Here is a 22158-nt window from a genome sequence, read left to right on the forward strand (position 1 = left end):
GTGGGGGGGGTGGGGGGGGGGGGGGGGGGGGGGGGAGGTCCAAGAGGGAGGGGATATAGGTATACATACAGCTGATTCACTTTGTTGTACAGCAGAAACTAACACAACATTGTAAAGCAACTATACTCCAATAAAAAATTTAAAAAAAATTGAGTTCAAACAAACAAACAAAAAAGTAGGGTTCTGCGGTCAGATGACTTTGAGGAATGCCACACACTCCCCTTAGTCAATCTACAATGACTACAAGCATGTTAAAGGTCCCGACAAGTCCTGCAGTAAAGAAACCTATCCAAACCACAAGTGTATGTGTGAGCGTGCACGTATGTACACTTGTGTATGCCCATGTGTTTGTGTGTAGTAACGGCATTTCTTAGCATTCACCTTGGGGCATCCTGATCTATGTGAATCAGACCTGAAGAGGATGTGTCTCCACTGGTGGGCTTATGAGCTCAGCTCTTCCCTGGGTACTGGGAGGCAGAGTCAGGCATCTGCCCTTCCGATCGGGAGCTGAGAGCTCCAGGGCCCACAGAGCCCACCTCTCCGCTGCACCCACCTCTCCTGCAGACCCATGGCCTTGACAGTCAGTGAGGCAGGGTCGGCCTCAAGCTTGATGTCCATCACGCAGTCAAACACAGGTGTCTCAGGGACAGGGTCCAGGTCCAGGAAGTCATCCTCGACCTTCTCCTCCATCCACTCAGAGTAGGTGAAAGAGGGCTGACGGCTCACCGACTGGCGCCTGTCCTCGGGGGGCAGCGGGGTGGGTGGCTCTGGGGGATTCCTCAGGAGGTGCCACACCTAGTTGGGGGCACATGGCATCATGGACCGAGGACCATTCCGGCAGCCCCCCTGGGTGAGGGGGTGCCCATGGAGTTGAGCCCCCTGCCCCTCCATGTGTCTGGAGCAGCCCTACTCTCCTGGGAGCTGTCTGCATCGCACCACCCCTCACCTAGATGGGAGGCTCCACCCCCATCATGTCGTCCCGGCCCCCTCCATCTCCAACCCTCAGGTTCTTGTGGATTGAAGCCTTCTTCGTGGGGTGGGGGTAGGGTTCCTTCTCCAGTCTTCTCCCTGCCTCAGCCCCTTTCCCCAGCCAAGAACGCTGCAAACCAATTTTGAGAAAGACGGCACCTCTCCCCCGAGGCTGGGCGCATTGGTGGAAGGAGACGGGTACCCCATCCTCAGCCCTACCCAGAAGGTCTAGTCTGTAGGTCAAACGGGAGAAGGTGGGGATTGGGCCTCAGGGTCACGGGAGGGGAGCAAGGAGGCTGGTTCAGGAGGAGCCTTACCAAGGTGGTGATGAGGACCACGGACAGAGAGACCAGCAGCAGATTAGGGACGTCCCAGGTCCCAACAGCCAGCCAGGCCTGGGGAACATCAGACAAACAGGTCAGGGTGATGGGGGGTGAGTGGGCAGAGTTCTCATGTTTCAACAGGGATAAAATCAAGGCTCTGAAAACTTTGGACCCGGTCTGGGTGGGGGACAGGGAGAAGCACTTCAGGGGCCAGTAAATATCTCCTGAACTCAAAGAAGCCCCAGGCAGGGGTTGGTGGGACTGGAGGCCCCCAAGCATTCCCTCCTACCCTGGGGCTCCCTGGAGCTTACTCACCGAGGGTCCCAGCTGCTCCAGGAGTGTGATCACGGAGGAGATGAGGTCTGTGGCATTTTGCGACCAGATGGGGCCGTAGCCGCTGAGCCAGAGCATCCCGCAGGCGAGCTGGGGAGGCGGGGGGCAGCACACTGAGTCCAGAGCCTGGGCTCCTTGCTCCCACTTACCCCCATCTCCCCACCCTCGAGAGCTCCCCTTCAGCCTCAACCTGGCCCCGCAAGGTCCAGACTGTGCAGCTGGGGCAGGGGCCCGGGACTTCTCCCTGGAGAAAAGCTGACTCAAGGGAGCCAAGAGAAAGCCCTTCTCAGAGGGGACCCTCCCACCCCACCAGGTACACACATAACAAGGAGAGTCTCCCAGAGATGCCTCCAGAGACAGGAAGGCCTCAGAAGGACCCTTGCGGGGCCAGGGGGTTGGGAGTGGGCCTGTGTTCCTGCTTCTGAGGTCAGGTCGTGAGGGGCTTATCCATCAAGGCTGTGGCTCAGAACTCCAGCCTTCTCCTCGCACCAGCCGGAGGGCTGGAGTCACAAGGGACGCCATGGAGGCCCCTCATCCTTCTGTGTCCCCAGGCGGCCATCTCGGGGAGGAAGTGGAGGCCGTCCCTCAACCCGCCCTCCCTCCAGGCCCCGCAAGGCCTGTGATGTCCTTACCAGGAACTGGGAGGCAGCCAGCAGGCACAGGCTGCTCCTGACAGCGAGGGAGGGGCTCCTGGCACCTCGAGGTGGTGGCTTCTGAGCTGTCTCTGAGGGCGGTGAAGGAGGCGGGGGCAGTGGCATCTCTCTCTGCAAGGCCGTGGGTCCCTCGGCCTGGTCCAGCGCCCGCATCCCTACTGGCTGGGGGACACCTGCGGAAGGCGGACACACGGCCGGTGATCCGGGCCCTGCCGACCCTGGCGGACCGCTCCTCCTGGGGCTGCCGTGGCTTCCTCTCAATCCGGGATCAGTCAGCCTGGCTCCGCTTCCAGCAGTCACCCTCGATTAGCAAAGCAATACTCACCTACCTTCGTCAGAAAGAGCTAAGTGTGGGTGGACAAATTATTTCTCTTTGATTTCTCCAGTAACAGAGTTAAAATGGCAGGAGGTTTTTCAGGGAGTTAACATCGTGGTGTTTACGCAGCTTCATTCTTTTCCCATTCCTTAAGGAAACGAAAAACCACCACCTCAAACTCAATTAAAAGAGAGAGGGAAAAAAAGGTACGGCATGACCAGGACGTGACCCTGAACAGCCCACCCACGCCTGCCCTCTGGGTTTTCGGCTCTCATGCTCTGCGCCTGACTCGGTGTGTTGCGCCCTGACTCGGTGTGTGTGCCGGGGGGGAGACGCTGGGCACTTGACAAGGTCGCAGCCCCGTGCCCCTTCCCCACCTCAAGACCCCACACTGAGGGGGGATGGGGGTGGTCAGGATGGTGTGGAGGAAAATCCCGGTGCAGCAGAATTGATGTCAAACATCTAATATCCAGTTCTGGGTCTATCCCTGGTTGTGTGACCTTGGGAAAGTCACCCCCTCCTTTCTGGACCTCAATTTCCATACCTCGAAAATGGGGGTTGGGGGTCCTCCCTTGGTTTTCTTTCTTAAAGTTGTTGTTTGATGTGGACCATTTAAAAAATCTTTTTTGAAGTTTTTACAATATTGCTTCTGTTTTACATTTTGGGTTTTTTGGCGCAAGGTATGTGGCATCTTGCTTCCCAACTAGGGATCGAACCTGCGGCCCCTGCATTGGAAGGCGAAGTCTTAACCACTGGACCACCAGGGAAGTCCCCTGGTTTTCTAACTGTGCTTTAAGGAGTCCTGGTGTTTTCTCAGGTGCACCAGCTATGACCAAGTGCTCTGGGTCTCTATGCCTGGGCCTCAGCCGTGGAAGCTGTTCAATACCGTTCCATATACTGGGTTTTCTCTAAGATGATTTCAACACAAGTTTCCACTACTAAACAAGTCTGAACAGCACTGGCTTGGATCTGATGCCCTGGTGGAGTGTGGGGATTCCAGCAGCACCACCGCGGTGAGCCCCAGAGCTTGGAGCTCCCCATCTAAACCCACACCGTCCAATCTATTGCCAAGAAGAGAGGGACCAGCAAGACGGATGTGTATGGCTTGATGGTGGGGATGGGACGGTCCACATATCACTGTGTATATGGGACAATGGACTCTTTTTCTGGTTGGGAGACAACGGAACACCCACAGCCAAGACCGTGTGAGGCCAACATAGTTGTCTGCATGCTCGCTTGGCTGCGTGACAAGTATTTGCTGAGCACCTCGCATGGCCTGGATCAACAATGCGGTGATCCTGGGGATACCTGTATTTCTCTCCCAGGCTCCTCCTTCCCAGACCTGACCCTGTATAGCTCCCTATCTGCTGTGGTCCAGCCACACTCTTTGGCAGTTCCTCGGGTGAGCCCACACCCCATGTTTTGCATATCCTGTCCCCTCTGCCAGGAACATCCCCCCAACATCCTGCTCCCCTCAACTGTCCCCAAAACACTTTGCCAAGTTGACTCCTATTCATCTTGTAGAACTCAATCATCTGTCTGCTAAAGTAGGCGCTCCCCTACCTACCACACACACCCAGCAACCCACATCTCTCTTTCATACGACCAGCAGCAACAATACACCTTGTGAGCGCACAGCCCTGCTTTGAGTGCTTTGCACATGTTAATCTATTCACTCTTCATGGTACCCTATGAAGTTGGCACTACTATTATCCTCATTTTACAGAAGAGAAAGATGAGGTGCAGAGAGGCTAATAAGTGGTTGAGGTGGGTTTGAACTGAGGCACTTGGACAGGCTCTGAGCTACAGTACACTCACTCCAGTTTGTCAAAATTATTTGTTGAATATCATCTCCCCCGGTCTCTGTAAGTTCCATGAGGGCAGGAGCAGTATTGGTTTTGCTCATCCTGATTGTCCACAACATGTAGCGCTAGTCCTGGCACCTAAGTCTACAATCAATATTTCCTAAATGAGTGAATGATGACGGGTAAGTGATAAACAAGGATAATAATACATTCTTTGAAAAGCTGCAATGAAGATGGTAGATCCTATAGATGAAACATCCAACTTGGCACCTGGCATGTAGTAGTTGCTCAAGAAACATCAGATTATCATAATAATGACGACACGTAACTCCTGCCTTCAAAAGGCTCAAGTCAGCTGCGTAAAACAGACCAGTGGATGAGTGTTTACAATACAGGGCATTATGTGAAAAATCTAAGTGCTGGTGGAGCCTAAGGGCCTCTACCTTTTTCCAGGGAGGCTATAGTTACTAACCACAAGAGCAGATATCTCAGATCCAGCCGCTGCTAAGAGATGGATCACGTAGGAAGCCAAGAGTTTCCACTATTGATAAGCAGAGGGTTGATTACCCAAGTGGCAAGTTCTCCACCCACACCTTCAGAAAAAGCAGTCGATGTGTGACGGCAAATACGGACAGGTAGGAGGGGTACAGCTCAGGGGCCACCTGGCTTGGCTCGTAACACATGCTGTGGACTTTGGGCAATCCTTTCTCGCCCCTGGGTCTCAGTTTCCTTATCTGTAAGAAGAGGGAGAACACAGTGCTTCTTAGATGTTTCTCCCATCCTTAGAGCAGAGGGGACATGGGTCTTTGGGGAAAAACAGCAAGTCACATGATCCTGGACTTTGCTGCTTTGTTTTAAAATTCATGGGTGTTCTTTATTCTATTCTATGGCATATCTGTGCTTGTTTTGATCTTAAAATAATGTTTTTTTTTTCCCTCCCAAAGCTTGGAATCAAATTTATGCTTCAGGAAAATGTTCTACACTTATCCTGTGGCTTTGCCCTCAGGGGTACATGCACCCCAGTCTGAGAAGCCTGGAACCTGCCTGCAATAAAACGTCATCACGCTGCCGTTAGTAATGACTCTGTAGATAAATATTTAATAATGGGGAAAGAAATTTCAATGGTGTGGAGTGAGAAAGGCAAGGTTACAAAACAGTCTGCTCTCCTTGGCCTTAAAAATTAAGAAAGTATATAAAAAGGCGGAGAATCCCCGATGAAAGATGAGAGGCTAACTCAAGTGATGCTTGGAGAGCGTGCAGCACACTGGACGCCGGGCACACAGGAAGTGTTTAATGAACATCATACATGGTAAATGGGAAGAACAGAAGACAGGTAGTAGTAACAATAGTTCTTTGGAGGAAGGTGAGAGTAGAGTGATTTTTTTCATTGTTTACATATTCTTTATTTTTATTTTTGGCTGTGTTGGGTCTTCATTGCTGCGCACAGGCTTTTTCTAGTTGCGGCGAGTGGGGCTACTTTGTTGCCGTGCAGGGGCTTCTCATTGCAGTGGCTTCTCTTGTTGAGGAGCACGGGCTCTAGGCACGCGGGCTTCAGTAGTTGTGGCTCGCAGGCTCTAGAGCGCAGGCTCTAGAGCGCAGGAGCAGTAGTTGTGGCGCACGGGCTTAGCTGCACCACGGCATGTGGGATCTTCCCGGACCAGGGATCAAACCTATGTCCCCTGCATTGGCAGGCAGATTCTTAACCACTGCACCACCAGAGAAGTCCCTGTTTATATATTTTAAATTTCCTCCAATAAGTAAATAGGCACATACGTATAGAGATAAATATATATATACATATACATATATTTATTTGTAGTGAGGAAAAATATTTTTAAAAAGAGGGCACTGTTCTGAGTTCAGATATTATGAGGCCTGCTTAATATTCCCAGGCTCAGGACCCCGACTTTCACCTGTCACACCTAAATGGCATGTGGGGGGACCGGGAGAGATTGAGAGTGAGTGCAAGTCTCTGTGAGACCCACCCAGCCCGAGAGCAGCCACTCAGAAGACAGGCCCCCTGACATCACTCTGGCATATGAAAGATGGCAGGTTAACAGCCTGGCACCTTAAGGGGGCAGAAGAAAAACTGCAGGCTGGCAGGGCCCTGTATGCACCTCTCGGAGACAAGGGTGGAAGCTGTTTTTTGTTTTTAAACCCACAGGGTACCTGGCAGCCCTGGAGGCCGGATGAATCCAACTGAGTGCCTGGTAGATGCCTACCTTTCAGAGCAGGGTTTATTTAAAAGCTTTTCTGGGCAGAAATCTAACATTTCTTTACTCAGGAAGATACATCTTCTCACACACACTATATTCTGCATGTAATTCTGGAGGGGATCCACGGACCTCAGGTTAAGAACCCCTGATCTCAGGGGTGGGAAGCAGAGGTCTGTGATCAGGTAGTAGAAGTGGGGAGGTAGAGAACTGGGCTGATTTTAGTCTCTGCTCATTCATGTGTGAGTCCAACACACATTTACTGAGCACCAAATATATATCAATACTTTGCCAAGCACCAGGATAGGCTCTGTGGATACAGCAGTGAACAACACAGTGCCCGCCCTCATGGACCACAGAGGTCCTGGGCTCCTTTGTCCTTTGGCCTCCAGGTCCTGCTCCTAGAGATCAACGCCAGCCCTTCTCCTCGCCCTGTCCACCCTTCCACTCACTGTCTTGCTCCGGAATGAGAATGCCAGATCTCTTGGGTAGGCTCTATGCAGCTCCCAAAGCGCTCGGGCGCACGCAGTTCCTTTTGCTTCTCTGTGAGGTAGACATTGGCATCATCGGCCCCGTTTTGCCGGTGAGAGGCGGCTGCTTGTGTCAAGGACTGGCTTTTCAATAGTTCACAGCAAGGTAGCTGCTTTGCCATGCACGAAGCCCTGACTCAGAGGCAGCTTGCTGACAGTGACAGAACACTGGGCTCCTCTCGGGCCTGCTTCCTGCATGGGGTGAAAGGGATTTTCCAGGCATGGAAATCGGGCTGAGCGAGGCTAAGTGGCTTGCCCAAGTACGTGCAGACCCGAGATGCAAACCCAGACCTTGCTGACGCCAAGTGATCTTTCCGCTTTGCCAAACTGCTTCTCAGGAGAGGTCACTGCAGCAAAGGCAGGGAGATGATGAGAACCTGGGAGGGAGTCCCTGTGTCTGGGGATCCTTGAACCCTAACCAGCTGCACGGGGGTGGCGGTGCAGCTTTTGTGCCAGATGCCGGCTCCTCAAAGGCCGTATCTTATGAAAGCAATGAGCGCTGGAAGGCAGGAGCTCTGCATCCTGGGCCAAAGCTCTCAGGGCCCTGGGTAAGGCACGCAGGCAAATGGCCTTGAGAGTTTACCTTGGGCATGTGGAAACACCATGAGCCCTCTCCCGTCACCTGGCACCCAAATCCCACCATTAAACTCTGCAGCCATGGTGTGCCCCGGGGCTGGCCCCGCCCGAGCCCGAGAACATGGCTGCTCCTGTTGGTGACTCATCCTTGGAGCTGCCGGCTGCCAGCCGCGGAACTGGAGCCGAAGGCTGGCTTGGCCTGTTTCTGTTTACTTGAGGAGGGAGCTCTTGTCCCATTCAGCTTTTCTTCTCTTCCCAAACATGGCCAGGAGGGACCTCCCCACCACGCCCACATAGTCATGGGGGTGCTGACCAACAGAACATCACACTCAGCCCTGCCCGGGCTTCTAGAACCACTGATGGGCAGAGCCAGATCAGCCTCGAGGGGCATCTGGTCTAGTCTGCTAGTTTCTCAGATGGGGAAACTGAGGCCGAGAGGGAAAGTGGCTTGCTGTAGGTCAACAAGTCAGCCAAACGCAGAGCCAGGGCCACTGAGGGCTAACACTTACTGAGCGCTCACCACATGCTGGTGCTGCTCTACGTGCTTCACGTATATTAACCCATTTAATCCTCACGACAATGCTAGAAGGTACTGCTCTTACCCCCATTTTACAGATGAGGAAACTGAGGCACACGGGCGTTAAGTCACTTGGCCAAGTCAGCTAACAATAGGCAGAAGCTAAGCCTAGAACCCAGGCAGCCTGCGGCCAGAGCCCATACCATTAACCAACCCAGCAGATGAGACTAGCTCAGGTGATCCAGCTCTCTACACCACAGCATCTTGAAGAAATCTCCAACACTCCTGACCCTCCATGTGTTCACAAGTACAGGCTCATCTCTGTGGGAGATGGTGCTGGGCTCCACAGCCCATCACTGTGTCTGAAACCCCACCCTTAGACATGGACACTTGTTTATAGGATTACTGCTCTTACCTCACTGTGGGGATGGAGGGGAGTGGAGGCGGTGGGGGACCTGTCTGCAGACACCTGAGGGGGGCTGCGCTAGGGAAGGGGGCAGGTCAAGAGCTGAGAACGGGACCAGTGTGTGGATGCTCTTGGGAGGCAGATTTCCAAGCACCTCAGAGACACTATTGGTTTGGTTCCAGGCCGCTGCAACAAAGCAAATACCGCAATAAAGCGAGTCACGCAAATTTTTCGGTTTCCCAGTCCAGACAAAAGTTACGTCTGTACTCTGCTGTAGTCTATTAAGTATGCAGTAGCATTATGTCTAAAAGAACAATGCACACACCTGAATTTAAAAAAACACTATTGGAAAAATGGTGCCGACAGACTCGCTCAACGCAGGGTTGCCACAAACCTTCAGTTTGTGAAAACCGCAGTATCTGTGAAGCGCGATCAAGCAAAGCGCAATAAAAGGAGGTACATCTGTAACAAGAACTATCTCTGGGACCTGGCCTTATGCAGCCAGCACTGCAGCTCTTGCTGTCCCTACAAGTGCCTTGTTTCTGGGGAGGAAGCTCCTTGCGGGGGCTCCTAGCCAAAGCTCTGGAGTCACCCAGACTTAGCTTTGAAGCCCGACTGTGCCATTTACTACCTGTGTGACCTTGGGGAAGTGACTCAGTCTCTCCTCTGGACAACAGATCCACTAAGCCTTGCTGGCTGGGGTCTGAGGATGCCATAAGGTAAAAAATGCCCAGTGCTTAGCCTGGTGCCTGGCACACGGTGAACGCTCAGTAAACAGCAGCAGAATTTAGAGAGGAGGGGGAAGAGGGGAGGGGAGGGGAGCATGAGGGACAGGCAACAGGACCTCCCTTTCATCTGCCAGGTGAGCCCCTCAGGAGGACAGTGGGTGCCCCCTGCCCCCACGTGGGCGGGGGATTTGAGGCTGCCAACTGGCACCTGGGGTCGGTGGATGGAGTGGGCATGGGCTGGGGGTGGCGGAAGTGGGGCAGCTTTGCTGTCAGTTAATTAAATCTGAAATGCTAACAAGCTTTCAAAACAAAAGGCAACTCAAGTACTCTTTGGATGGGATATAATAAAATGGTTCTATCTGAAATTGCAAACAGCTTTGTTGCTGCAAACAAAGGCTCAGTTCTTTGTGCCTCTCTGGAGCGGAGGCCCAGAAGTACAAGGGTGAAAAGGGTCAATGAAACTCTGAGGATGCAGCTACCCCCTCCCTCCAGCCCATGGTGAGAACTATAATAACCAACGGAGAGGCCCTGGGCAGTGGGTACCAGAGGTCCCTAGTGCCTGAGACTTAAGCCCAAACATGTCGGGAGGGAGGGACAGAATTGGGAGAGCCTCTTGCTCCACGCTCCCATTTTACAGATGAGGAAACTGAGGTCCAGAGAGTAAGAGGCAGAATCAGGATTGGCACGCATGTCTTTAACCCTCTGGTTCAGTTTCCACTCATTAAGCCAGCATGGGATGTTTCACAGGGGCTGCCTGTGGGTATCTGAAGGTTTGAGGCCTCCCTCCCCGACAGCAGAAGGCTGGGTCCTGGTTTGGGGTTCCTTGGTGGGTCCTGGTAAATGCTCTCAGAGGTCTAGGAAAGTCCAGGGGATAGGAGGTGAGCAAGAGCCAACCAAGACCCCCCAGGGACAGATGTGCTGACAAATTCCAACCCTCCAGGGGCTGTTGCCCTCAGTAACTGGGGAGGCTCACAGCATTGGCAGTGTTAAGAGGCCTGGGTAGCAGTTCTAGCTCTGTGAGGAGTGGGCTGCGTGACCCTGGGCATCTCACTGCCTTTATGGGCCTCAGAGGCCTTCTGTAAATTCAAAGACTGTGCCTAGGGGTCTTGAAGGGCCCTTCTAGTGCTAAAGATCCACAGTTGTCTTTAAAAAAAAAACAAATCTGAGCCCCTGCTTTAGTTTCGTTCAATGGCTTCCCCTTGTTCTTAGAATAAAGACCAAAATCCCTGCCATGGCCACATCAATAAAGGCCCAGCATGCTCTGTCCCCTGCGTATCTCCCCAGCTACCACCCACACCATTTCCTCCTGGTTCTCTGTGTTCCAGATCCTCTGTTGGAACCAATCTGGGAAGTAGAAAACTCTGGAAATGCGTGCTCTGCTCCAAAAAATTCTTACCTAGTCCTAGGAAACACATAAGCCGTAAGCCGAAGCTCCCTCCTGTGCTATCTGCGGTGGGGTGGGAGGAGTGGGGCACCTACATTCCCATCACTTGGGGAAGCTGGTAGGCCGTGTCCAGGGACACACTGGGGAATACTCTGCAGCCCTTAGAAGCAAAGGGTCAGAGGACATATGGCACCACGGAAGGACCTCAGAAACACGGCTGAGCGAAAAGAATGAGACTGAACACAACACAATAGACACAAATTTTAAAAATATGTATACACGACATATTGCCACTCATCTGCAAGAGCACAGAGAAATGCACAAAATATGCCTTAAACACGTTAGAACACATGAACTGTGGGGAGAAGGGACCTGGCAGTGGGAGACAAAAGAGAAAAAATCAGTGAATGATACCAGAGAGGGGCATTGCGGGGACCCGTGAAGAAAGCAGGGCCACACAGGAGTATGACTGACAGCTCTGAACCTACCACCAGTCACTACCCCCTCCTCCCCCAGGTAAAAACAAAACCAGTTGAGTTGGAAGGGGGGCCGAGGTCCAATGGGGAAAGAATGAACGAAAGCAGAGGGCCCTTCATCCCGTCTGTGTCCTGGAACTGGGAGGATTACAGAGCGAGAACTTGCTCATCCTGCCCTGGGAACGGACACCCACTGAAGGACTCGTGGACTTAGTGAAACAGAGCTGCCTGTCAAGGACCCCTGAGTCTCCCCTTCTCTGAACTGGTTCACCAACATGACATGACGTGAGTCATTTCGTTGGCTTTCTATGGGGTGGGGGGAGGGATTCCATGCCTTGGTGACTGTCTCCACCGATGCCCCCAAAGGATTAACCAGCCCCCATTAAGATCCCTGGGGTTGGGTCAGTCCCCGACTCTGTGCCTGCCAGGCTGAGCAACCCAACCTGGAGGGAGGTGACTCACCCCAGGGGGCCCCCATCCATGATCCCCAGCTACCACTCTTGCCTGGCGAGGATTAATAAATATTTTCCGGTGGCCAATCTTTTCTTTTCTTTTTTTGACCACGCTGCGCAGCATGCAGGATCTTAGTTCCCTGACCAGGGAGGGATCGAACCCACACCCCTGCAGTGGAAGTGCGGAGTCTTAACCACCAGATCACCAGGGAAGTCCCAGGTGGCCAATCTGGTACTTTTTTCTCTCTCTGTGGGTGGATTTTTTTCCCCACCATTCTGTATACAGTTGGCTCTCTGTATCTGCGGGTTCCACAGCTGTGGATATGGAGGGCCAACTGTACTATGCCATTTCAAATAAGGGAATTGAGTATCAGTGAATTTTAGTATCCGTGGGGAATCCTGCAATTAATCCCCTGCAGATACGGAGGGACAGCTGTACAGGCATATCCTGAGAATACGCCTTTTCGAATTTCAAGGATTCAACTCTGAAGCAGTATGGTAGACAGCCTCCAAGGTGCCCTAGTGATCCCCCTTTCCTGGTATTCACACCAAGGTGCCAGACATGTAAGAAAAGCTTTCTTGGACCTTCTATTCCAGCCCAGCACCAGGTGAATACAGCTGAGTGAATGCCCTCAGTTGAAGCCATAGGGAACAGAAGAACCCCCCCAGCTGAGCCCCTCATGACCCTCTGAATCATAAACAAATAAAATGGTGGTTGTTTTAAGTCAGTAAGTTTTGAGACAGTTAGGCAGCAATAGATAAACAAAGCACATCCTGAGACTTGAAAAGAAGAAATGAGCTTAAATGGAAGGAAGGAGGTTGTTGTTTTTGTTTGTTTGTTTCTAAGGTATAAAGAAGTTCCTGGGAGTTGGGGTATTTAGTCCCCGGGCCAAGTCAAGGAGAAAGGTGACAGCATCTGTCACTGCATATCTTAGTTATACAATGATGCCCATTTGTCTGAAAGGGCTTGAGCATCAACCTGGGTGGAGGCACGGGACTGAACCAGATGGCCTCTTTCTTCCAGTTGCAAAGACTCTCTTTGTAGTTTCATCATACATCCAGGCAACTCCCAGGAATGTCAGAACTGTTTCTATACAGGAAAATGGATGATTGGCCTCTCCAGCAAGTCTAGCTCCTCTTCCCACCTGACTTTGCAAGTAAACAACACTCTTCTATGTGTCTGTGGTGGCATGTGGTGGGGAGTCACGAAAGATCCACAGACCCATATTATCCACTCCACGTCTGAAGGTTTGGCCTGGGACTTGATGCCTGGGAACATGCACAGGTTTTTTTGTTGTTGTTGTTTATACTCCACATCCTGGCAAAATCATCACCATCATTATTAGCTACCATTTACGGAGCACTGTGTAACAAGCATTTCACACACATCAGCTTATTTAAACCTCCCAAAATGTCTGTGAAGATCTTATCATCACCCTCATTTTGAAGAATTTGGAGCTCAAAGTGGTCAGATTATTTACCTGAGATCAAGCTGCTGGTCAGCAGCAGAGCTGAGATTGGAACCCAGGTCTGACGGCCCCCCCAGGACCCCAAGACCCAGCTAGATGGGCTCCTGCCTCCATATCTGTCCTGGTGTCTGAGGATAGTTAACCTCTACCATCGCTAATCAGTGAGTACCTGGGTTGGTACATTTCTTCTCAATACAGTGGTATCGTTACGGACTACTCTCTAAATTAGGGTTCTCGGCACATCTGGATGGTGTTGTTTGCCTTTCTTTAATTTCTATCCTAAAGTCTCAAAGACAACTTATAGTACCATTGGCCACATAAACACCCCTAAATGCATTAAAAGTCCAGAATGAAAACGGAGCCATCAATTAAAGAACTAAAAGTCAACAGCACCTAAGCTGCTGAGCGTTGATGGGCACAAGTGACATCTCAGTAATGATACTATATCCAAGTCTGTCTTCTCTACGTTTGTCCATCTGGGCTCCTGCACCTGGCCCCCAGACCATTTGAACCAGTACCAGGTACCAGATCAGGGGGCTCTGTGAGAACAAGCATTAGCAGGTGGGGGATAAGGCCCATTCTGAGGTTAACCTGTTCCTTAAGATGCTTTGATAGCTGGTTCCTCAAGACATGAACCAGGACCCTACTCATCCTTTAGGTCACAGTTTAAAGGCCACTTCTTCCAGGAAGCCTTCCCTGACCGCCCCCCCCACCCCCGCCCAAGATAAGGTAATATTATTGTTGCACACTTCCATGGTACCCTGTCCTCCTGAGAGCAGGGACCAGGTCTCTCTTGCTCTTCATTGTATCATCAGTACCTGGTACAGCACTGGGCACAAAGTGGATGTTCAATAAACGCTTGCTGAATCAATAACAGGATCAGGCTGCCTTTTCAATCAGCCCTTGTTGGCTTCTGGCGAAGACCTCATCCATGTCATGGTGGGATGGCTGTGAAAGCTATGGCCTGACTCTCCCTGATGACCAGGGGTAGTCACTGCATGATTAGGATAACAAAGATTTCCTCAATACAGGCCTTCCCTTTACTTTATAAAAGACCACCCAGGATGGACAGTGGTCTCTTGCTGAGACCTAGATTTTGACCTCCTCAGAGGAGGGTCCATCTGATATCCATGATGGTACAGAGCCTAGGGCTGGGCTGGGGATAGCCTTCAAAGCACCAGGACTTAAGGTGTGGAGAAGTCAGCTGTTCCTACCAAAGGGGCAATGACCTACTCAGGCCTTCAGTGGCTACTCACAGCCTTGCATAGACCCAGCTGATCATAACACATTTAAATCTCAGGGTGGCGGGGACTGCCATGGCTCCAACCAGCTGCCGGCTGTAGGCCTTTGGGAGCACCTTGTTCCCCAAAGCAGTGTAGTCCTTAGATCTGGCCCCTGGGCTCCCTCTCCTCTGGCCATGCCACTCCCCATGGAGCAAGAGGTCCACAGGGCCCAGGAGGTGTGCCCATGCCCTGCTTTCCAGGCCATGCTCTGGTTACAAGGACTCCAGAACTCTCTGCCCGAATGGCCTGAAGCCTTCATGAATGCACGTACACCCTTCTGAGCAGGGACATGGCCTTCCCCGGGGGTATCTTTAGGTCTGAGGGATGGTCAAGTGTCAGCTAGCAGGGTGGAGCGTGAACCATACTTGCACGCACAGACTGACGAGCCCCCATGCATTCAGATGAGGGCCCTCCCAGTGCAGGACTGAGCAGGGGGTGGTGCCCCACGAGGGGCCCCAACGGCAGTCTGACCTTGGTCCCTGCAAACACTAGGAGCAGGCCTGCTCATGAACCTGCCCGCTGGAGACGCTGTGAGCAACACGTGGTGACGTCATGCCATCACCAGCACCTACTGTTGCCTTATTCACCTCCTTCCCCTGCCCTGTATCCCTGAGGAAGCTGCTGGTCCCAGGCTAGGCCTGCACTGGTGCTATTCGGGCAGGAGCAGAGGTCCCAGCATCAGCAGGGTTGCCTGCTTTCTCGCAAATGTGAACACCTACACACAGAAGGGGAGAGAGTGTGAGTTTGAATGTTTAAATGTGTTTGGGTGACTGTGAGCAAGAAAATGAGGGAGGAAGCGAGCAAGCGAGGGGGAGTGCAAGAGCTAAGCAGGAGGGTGAGCACGTGAAAAGGAGCGTGCGCACGCGAGAGAGGAGAAACCTATGTATGCCCGTGCACGGACCTGGAGATACACCGGTCCCACCACCGTACCTAGGAACTGCGTGCAGTGAGGGAGGGCTGGGGACAGGACAGAGAACCGGAGGGCAGGAATGTGTCTGCTTATCTGCATGTGCAGAAGGGGGCGTCGTTGCAGGAAAGAATGAGACCTAAAGAGGAAACAGAGAACAAGCAAGTGTGTCCATCTCTAAGAAGCATCTCTAGCGGAAAGGGGTGGATGACAGGGCGATGGAGTTAAGAGGTCCTGGGTGTGCAAGAGGAAGAAGACTCATATAGGTGTGGGAGCTGCACGTGCCCAGGGGACTGCGTGTGGGTATGTGCACGTGCATACGTGAGCATGAGGCTGTGACAAGTGACAGCAAACATGAGCATGTGTGCGCCTGCGTGGAACGCCTCCGGGGGTGCGAGTGAGCGTGCCTGTCCCGGGGGCAGCTGTGGGCTGCCTGCAGGTGTCAGCGATGCCTGAGGATGTTTTCACCCAGAAATCTCAATCTGGGAGGGCTGGATGACCTGCTTGGCGCTGGCTAGGGTCTGGGTGACAGCGGCCCCGGGAGTGTTGGCCATGTCGCCCCCCGCCTGGCAGCTCGCGTGGGAATGAGTGAGTCACCAGGCATGGCTGGTCCTCACTCTGCCTTGCCTCTTAGTCTTGCCCAGCGGGGAAGACAGCTGGGAGGGGGGAGAGATTACTCGAGGGCTGTATTTTTACATCATCATTATGCAACTGCTTGCGGTGCCCATGGGCTCATTCTAAAGGCCCAATGCCCCAAGTCTCTGGGCCTGTATGCCTCCATCTCCTTTTATGTCCAAGGTGCAGCTTAGGTTGGTGGTTTTGGCTGACGAACACTGTGGAAGTCTACTCCTTACCAGGTTCCAGGACCACCCTATTTACAATGCCAACCATCCCCCCACCCCCGGCCACCCAGTCCCGGTCCTTTCCCACCCCTCCCTTTTTGGCTTTAATTTTCTCCACAGCACTTATCACCATCTGCTATACTATAATATTTTGATTATTTATTGTCTATCTTTCCCTTAATGGCAAATGCCTATGTCACTTGCCACATTCCAGGCATTGTTCTGAGCTCCACTTAATCCTCCAACAACTGTACATGGTAGTGAATGTTATTCTTGCCATTTTGTAAATGGAAGGCAGAGAGGTTAAGTAGCTTGCCCAGGATCACCCCAATGGCAGATGGTGGAGCTACGCCTGGGTCCAGAGTGCCTGCTCTTAACTAGGGCACAATACTGTCCTGTGAGGGTGGGAAATTTTCTCAGGTTGCTTCACGGTTGAAACTGCAGTGCTAACAGAGTGCCCAACACATGGAAGTGGTCAGTGAATACTGAGTAAATGGATGAAGAAATGAGTGAATGAATGTTGCCATGGAGGATGGAATAGAGAGGTAGTTGCCTTCAAAGAGCTCACGGTCCCATGGAGGAAACAGACAAAAAGTTATTTCAATATCATATGAAGACGGCATCATGGGTGTCTAGGAGGGCATATAACTTGCCTGGCCGCTGGCAGGCAGGCTTTTCAGAGGAAGGACACAGATAGGGACAGGCACAGTGACATCGCCCAACTCCTCCAAACTCCTCCCTGGGGACAGACATACCTTAGTTCTTCCTGCCTCAGTCCACAGGGTGCCAGAAGATCATGATGACTCAATGGCAACAAAGAAGGCAGAATCGGGTAGTGGCCAGGAGCCTGGGCTCTGGAAGGAAACTGCCTGGAGGGACTCCTCACTCTACTAAACACTGGATGAACCTGGACAGACCCTCTAACCTCCCTGGACCTTGGTCCTTCCTTCTATGAGATGGTGATAGCAAATAATACCGACTTCCTAGGGTAGCAGAGAGGACTGCATGAGATATAGGTTGTGACATTAGGATTGATCAGAAATATATAACTTGCCATTCAGATGACCAAAATATATATCTCTCATATATATGTGGTCTTCAGCCACAGTTCCTAACTCACAGCTCCCTAAGTCTTTGGAATTTCCTGAGCTATTACAGCAGTGGGATCATATTTGGTCTCTCGTCCTTAGTTCCTGAAAATGCTTCAGGGAAGGTGACTTTTGGATCCCCACCCAAGGGTGGGGGCTGGCTGCCAGGAGAACCAACCATGTGATTAGAGCACTGGAACTTTCCAGTCCCAGACCCGACCTCCAGGGAGAGGGGCTGGGGGTTGGATCATTCGCCAATGGCCAATGATTTAATCCATGATGTGTATGTAATAAAGCCTCCAGAAACATCCCAAAGGACAGGACCTGGAGAGCTTCCAGGTGAGCACATGGAGAGGTGGGGAGAGTGGTGCTGGGAGAGGGTATGGGAGCTCCGTGCCCTTTCCCCATGCCTTGCCCTACGCATCTCTTCCATCTGGATGGTCATCTATATCCTTTACTATCCTTTTACAATAAACTGGTAATCTAGTAACTAAAATGTTTCTCTGAGTTTTGTGAGCCTTTCTAGCACATTAATTGAACCTGAGGAGAGGGTTGTGGGAAACTCTGATATATAGCCAGTCGGTCAGAACTACAGGTAACAACCTGGGCTTGCAACTGGCATCTGAAGTAGAGGGTAGACTTGTGGGATTGAGCCCTTTACCTGTGGAATCTGATGCTATCTCCTGGTAGACTGTCAGAAATGAGCTGAATTCGCAGATCACCTGCTGGTGCTCCTGCACCTTTGCATACATGTGAAAGCATTTAGTACAGTGCCTGGCACAAGGTAGGCAATGTGCCAGGTCCAGTGGAGATGACCAATACTCCTCTTTGATTCTATGCTGGTTGTTGGCTTTTGGGGAGGAATGGGAGAGAAGGTTGGACTTAAACAAATCACGCTTTTCACTGTAGCCTCTCTGCGGTGGCTTCATCCCATTTTCCAGAAGCAGCTCAAAGCAGGGCAGGGACCTTGTCTGTTATACTCACCACTATATCCCTAGCACCTAGTACAGCACCTGACACATAGTACATGCTCAATAAGTATTTGTTGAATGAATGCTTGTGTGATTACATTTATTTGCCTTGTGAGGATAAATGTTCATATTGTTCTTGTTTCCATTTGCAAATAAAGGACTGGAGGACCAGCAGGTTACATGACTTGTCCATAAACACACAGCCTGTGTGCAGAACAGCCAGACTCCAAGACCAGACCCCACACTCTTTCCTCCACACCATGTTACTCTCTGGATTCCTATACACGGTGTCCTATTTTCTGTGGATTTTTTTTCTAGCCACTGGGGCCATCCCTGGTTGTAGAATCATCTCTGAATTCTATGACTCATATCTGAATCACAGGATTGTTTAATAGCTGAAAGGGACTTGTGATGTCACCTCGACCTCTCACCCATTGTGGAAATTTCCTCTCCAATATCTATCCAGACAATACTTGAATACCTCCAGTGATGGAACACTCATTTTCTCCTGCATTATCAAGTTCAATGACTGGACTATTTTTAGAGTCAGAAAGAAAGTTCTGCATCCCGTGGGCCAACAGGCCTCTTTTAAATTTCTATGTATTGGATTTATGCCCTCTTCATAAGACACACACAGAATGAATATGCCGTCCCCTTCACAAGACAGCCTTTCAGATGTTTGCAGACAGCTCTTACATCCCTTTGGAGAAGTCTAGTCCTCAAGCTAGCTGTTTTGGGTCCCACAACGACTCTGGTGCAATGGTATACATCCTAGCCCATCTCAACAGGCCGTCCGAAGTGTTTTGAGCAATGGCACCCCCTACTGGATAAGGTGAGAATTACATAGGAGGGCTCAATGCTCAGTGGGAGGCTGGAGGAACTTCATCCGTAGCTGGGGCAACTGCTCATGGGGTGAAAAAAACGACCACTTATTTTAAAGAGTCATGGCTTTAGAGTCACACCGAGTTGTTTTCCATGTCTATCTTAAAGAGGGTCACTGAAGATTCGACACTCTTAAGGTTCCTCGCCAATCATGAGGTTTCTGACAAGCTACAGGTTTGAGAGTTCAAAATTAGAATTCAGAATCAGTTATTTCTTCACAAAAAGGTTTGGAAAGGGAGATGTGAAAATGTGTGTAGTGTTACAGGATTATGGTGATTTTTCTTTTCTTTTTGTCTTGTCTTTATTTTCTAATATTTCTACAATGGATATTTGTTATAAGGAGGAAAAAAGACAACAAAAACTTTCATAAAAGGAAAAAACACAAAATAGTTTCCCCCACTTTCCTTCCTTCATTCCTTCCAAGGCTGTTAATCATGACTTGGGTATTTGGTCTACAACTGGACGTGCTGCTTCTCCATGGGCAGGAGTGCCTTGGTAATGTTTCTGTGGCAACAGCAATGGCCCGTGGTTCAAGTGTGGTCAACCAGACTCAAGCGGCACAATCTGACATTCACAGCCAGGCTTCTCCTCAGGGCTGTCAGGGATTTTCTCCACTTCGTCCACCCCACCCTTGGTTCATGCCACGGTCAGGCTGTGTTTCCTAATCTTACCTTTCGAAATCCACCCAGCACACCACCGGCCAGTGGTCATGTCCTGATCAAGCCTGGACTCCCCAGCTCTTCACCCTTCTCTCCACCCTCCCCGCACACCCTCAGCTGCCTCTTCTTCCCTCCAGCTGAGTCTAGAGCAGCTCCAAGTGATAACAGGTCAGAAAGACATCAGGGATTAGAAAACCAAATCCTCATTGAAACGAAGACCTACAGACCAGCTGAGTCACTCCTCTAAAGCAAATTCACAGCCACCCAGGCTTTCCTCCAGCCCCAGTGCCATCCGGAGCTCTCTTCCTCCATTTACAGCTCTGGGGGACCCGGTGCTGGGAAGACTCACCCGGCAGCCTCTCGCTGCAGCACATGTCCAGGGCCCCTCCCTCGGAGTCATCAGCAGTGTGGTTCTCTCTCTCTCTCACTCCTGCAGCAGAATGAAAAATGTGAGATGAGGCTGTTGAGCTGGGATCAAGACAAAACCCTGAGCAAAGAGAAAAAGCCTTCCTTTCTTGCACTGTGTCCCTTGGAATAACCCTGCCCCATTAGGGGGACCGGAGGAAAAGACCAACCTACAGAGGGGTCAAGCTGCAGAGGCAGAGGCAGAATTTTACAGGTGTCTTCCAGGTGGAATAACCACCAGCAACATCTCTAAAACCACCATCAGCACCATCATCTCTGCCACAGAAGGAGGGCTTACTACGTTCAAAGCACTTTGCAAACTTTGACACACTGAATCTTCATCAGGACCCCATGAATTAGGGATCATTCCACTGGCTCAGAGAAGTCAAGTAACCTGCTTCAGGTCACACAGCTCATTAGGGTAGAGCTGGGTACGAAATTACAGTCTAGGACTCCAGGCTCACGCTTTCACTGCTGTGCCATTCTGCCTCCTAGTTCCTGTGGGTTTGAACCATGGGTGAGCAAGAGGGATCTGGGTAACATACAGTGTGTGTCCAGCTCCCCACATCTGCATGCACATTCCCTGTGTCTCAGGCAGTAAAAAGTGGTATGCAAACCTCTTCTCTGGAAATAGCTAGAAAAAGTAGCTGTATATGTATGTGCATATTCTAAATGTTCTATTTCTTTGTGAACTCAGAAAACTCTCTTTCTAGCTCATCAGGGCACCTTCCAGGACTATGCTGGGGTCTCTAGCTTTTCTCCTTTACCCAGTAAGCAGGGAAAAAGGTTGCTGGAGATTAGCCAGACCCCAGTGTCTGCACTTTGACATACCCTGAGGGTAACTGCGTTGCTCTCAGGGCTTCCCCTGCTTTGGGAATAGCCTGCTGTGCAGGTGTGGGCTCCAGTGGCTGTGCCTGCCCTTCGTGTCTGACCCCTGGCAGTAGCTGACTGATCCAGGGCTGGACAAACCAACTAGGCTGGGCCAATCAGATCCTCTCCTCTGCACTTTTCAAATGCATTCTGGGGGCTGAATCACGGTAGCCATGGTGTCCTGGAGAGAAGGTCCAAAAACACCTGCTGCCAAGGGTCTTGGAGCTACTCCATTCCGCCCCATCTTGAGTCTTGATTGGGCAACATGTCTGTTAAGACCATAAGATGCCGTAGGATCCTTCCAATAAATTCCAACATTTTAGCTCAAGCCAGCGGAATTTGATTTCTGAAACTGGCAACCAGAAGAAACTTTAATACAGCCTTGCTAGCATAATACTTCCAAGAAGTTCAAGAGGTCAGCTGCCTCTCCACCCACTAGTCCTGCAATCCTGCCCCTCGGACTGGTCCTGAGGCCAATTTCAGGCCCAGCTGCAGATCGGAATCAATGAAGGGCAGACAGGCTGGGTTAAGGATGGTGACCATTTTCATTCTGACATCTTCTGCTCTCAGCTGGCAATTGTTTTATTTTTTCCTCACTCCAATTGGCAGGGTCTCTGAGAATCCCAAATCCCAGGGCCCAGCTCTCCTATGGAGAGAGGGCTGCTATCTTCAAGGCCCTTTAAATGTCTCCTGAGTCTCTCCACTTTTCTCCCTCTTCACTACCTACATCTTGGCCCAGGGCAGCATCTCTTGCCTAGATTACTGTGGCAGTCTTTTAACTGGTCTCTGGCATCCACTCAGCCTGGCCTCCAAAACATTCTCCATATGGCTCCAATACATATGGCTTCATAGGTTGTGCAGTTTACAACCTGTACATCTGGATGGGGCAGGCTTGAGCTAGAATCAACTTTTTCACAACTCAACATTTATCTTATAACTTTCCGTAAAAAAATACTTGAATGGCATCCTATTACACTTGGAACAAAGGCAATGGCAACCTTTGACATGGTTTATCAGATCTTGAATGGTCTAACCCTTGTTCATCCCTTCAACTTTATTTCATGCCCCTTTCCCCTTTAACCTCTGCACTCTAGCTACACT

At 51.1% G+C, this 22158-nt stretch overlaps 1 protein-coding gene across 1 annotated transcript in view; it reads right to left on the bottom strand.

Annotated features, from left to right (window-relative positions):
- The window catches only part of PTPN5 (protein tyrosine phosphatase non-receptor type 5), a 27761-nt gene extending 11867 nt beyond the window's left edge, over nt 1-15894 (bottom strand). Inside the window, exons 1-7 of the mRNA XM_028500907.1 lie at nt 15809-15894; nt 8656-8719; nt 4967-5133; nt 2258-2585; nt 1608-1715; nt 1287-1364; nt 554-795 (exon numbers count right to left, since the gene is read on the bottom strand). Coding sequence (XP_028356708.1) covers nt 554-795; nt 1287-1364; nt 1608-1715; nt 2258-2585; nt 4967-5133; nt 8656-8719; nt 15809-15894 — 1073 coding nt within the window. The remainder of the gene's footprint in view (nt 1-553; nt 796-1286; nt 1365-1607; nt 1716-2257; nt 2586-4966; nt 5134-8655; nt 8720-15808) is intronic.
- Nucleotides 15895-22158: the final 6264 nt, after the last annotated feature.

Source organism: Physeter macrocephalus, chromosome 16, assembly GCF_002837175.3.
Source record: "Physeter macrocephalus isolate SW-GA chromosome 16, ASM283717v5, whole genome shotgun sequence".
NCBI lineage: Eukaryota > Metazoa > Chordata > Mammalia > Artiodactyla > Physeteridae > Physeter > Physeter macrocephalus.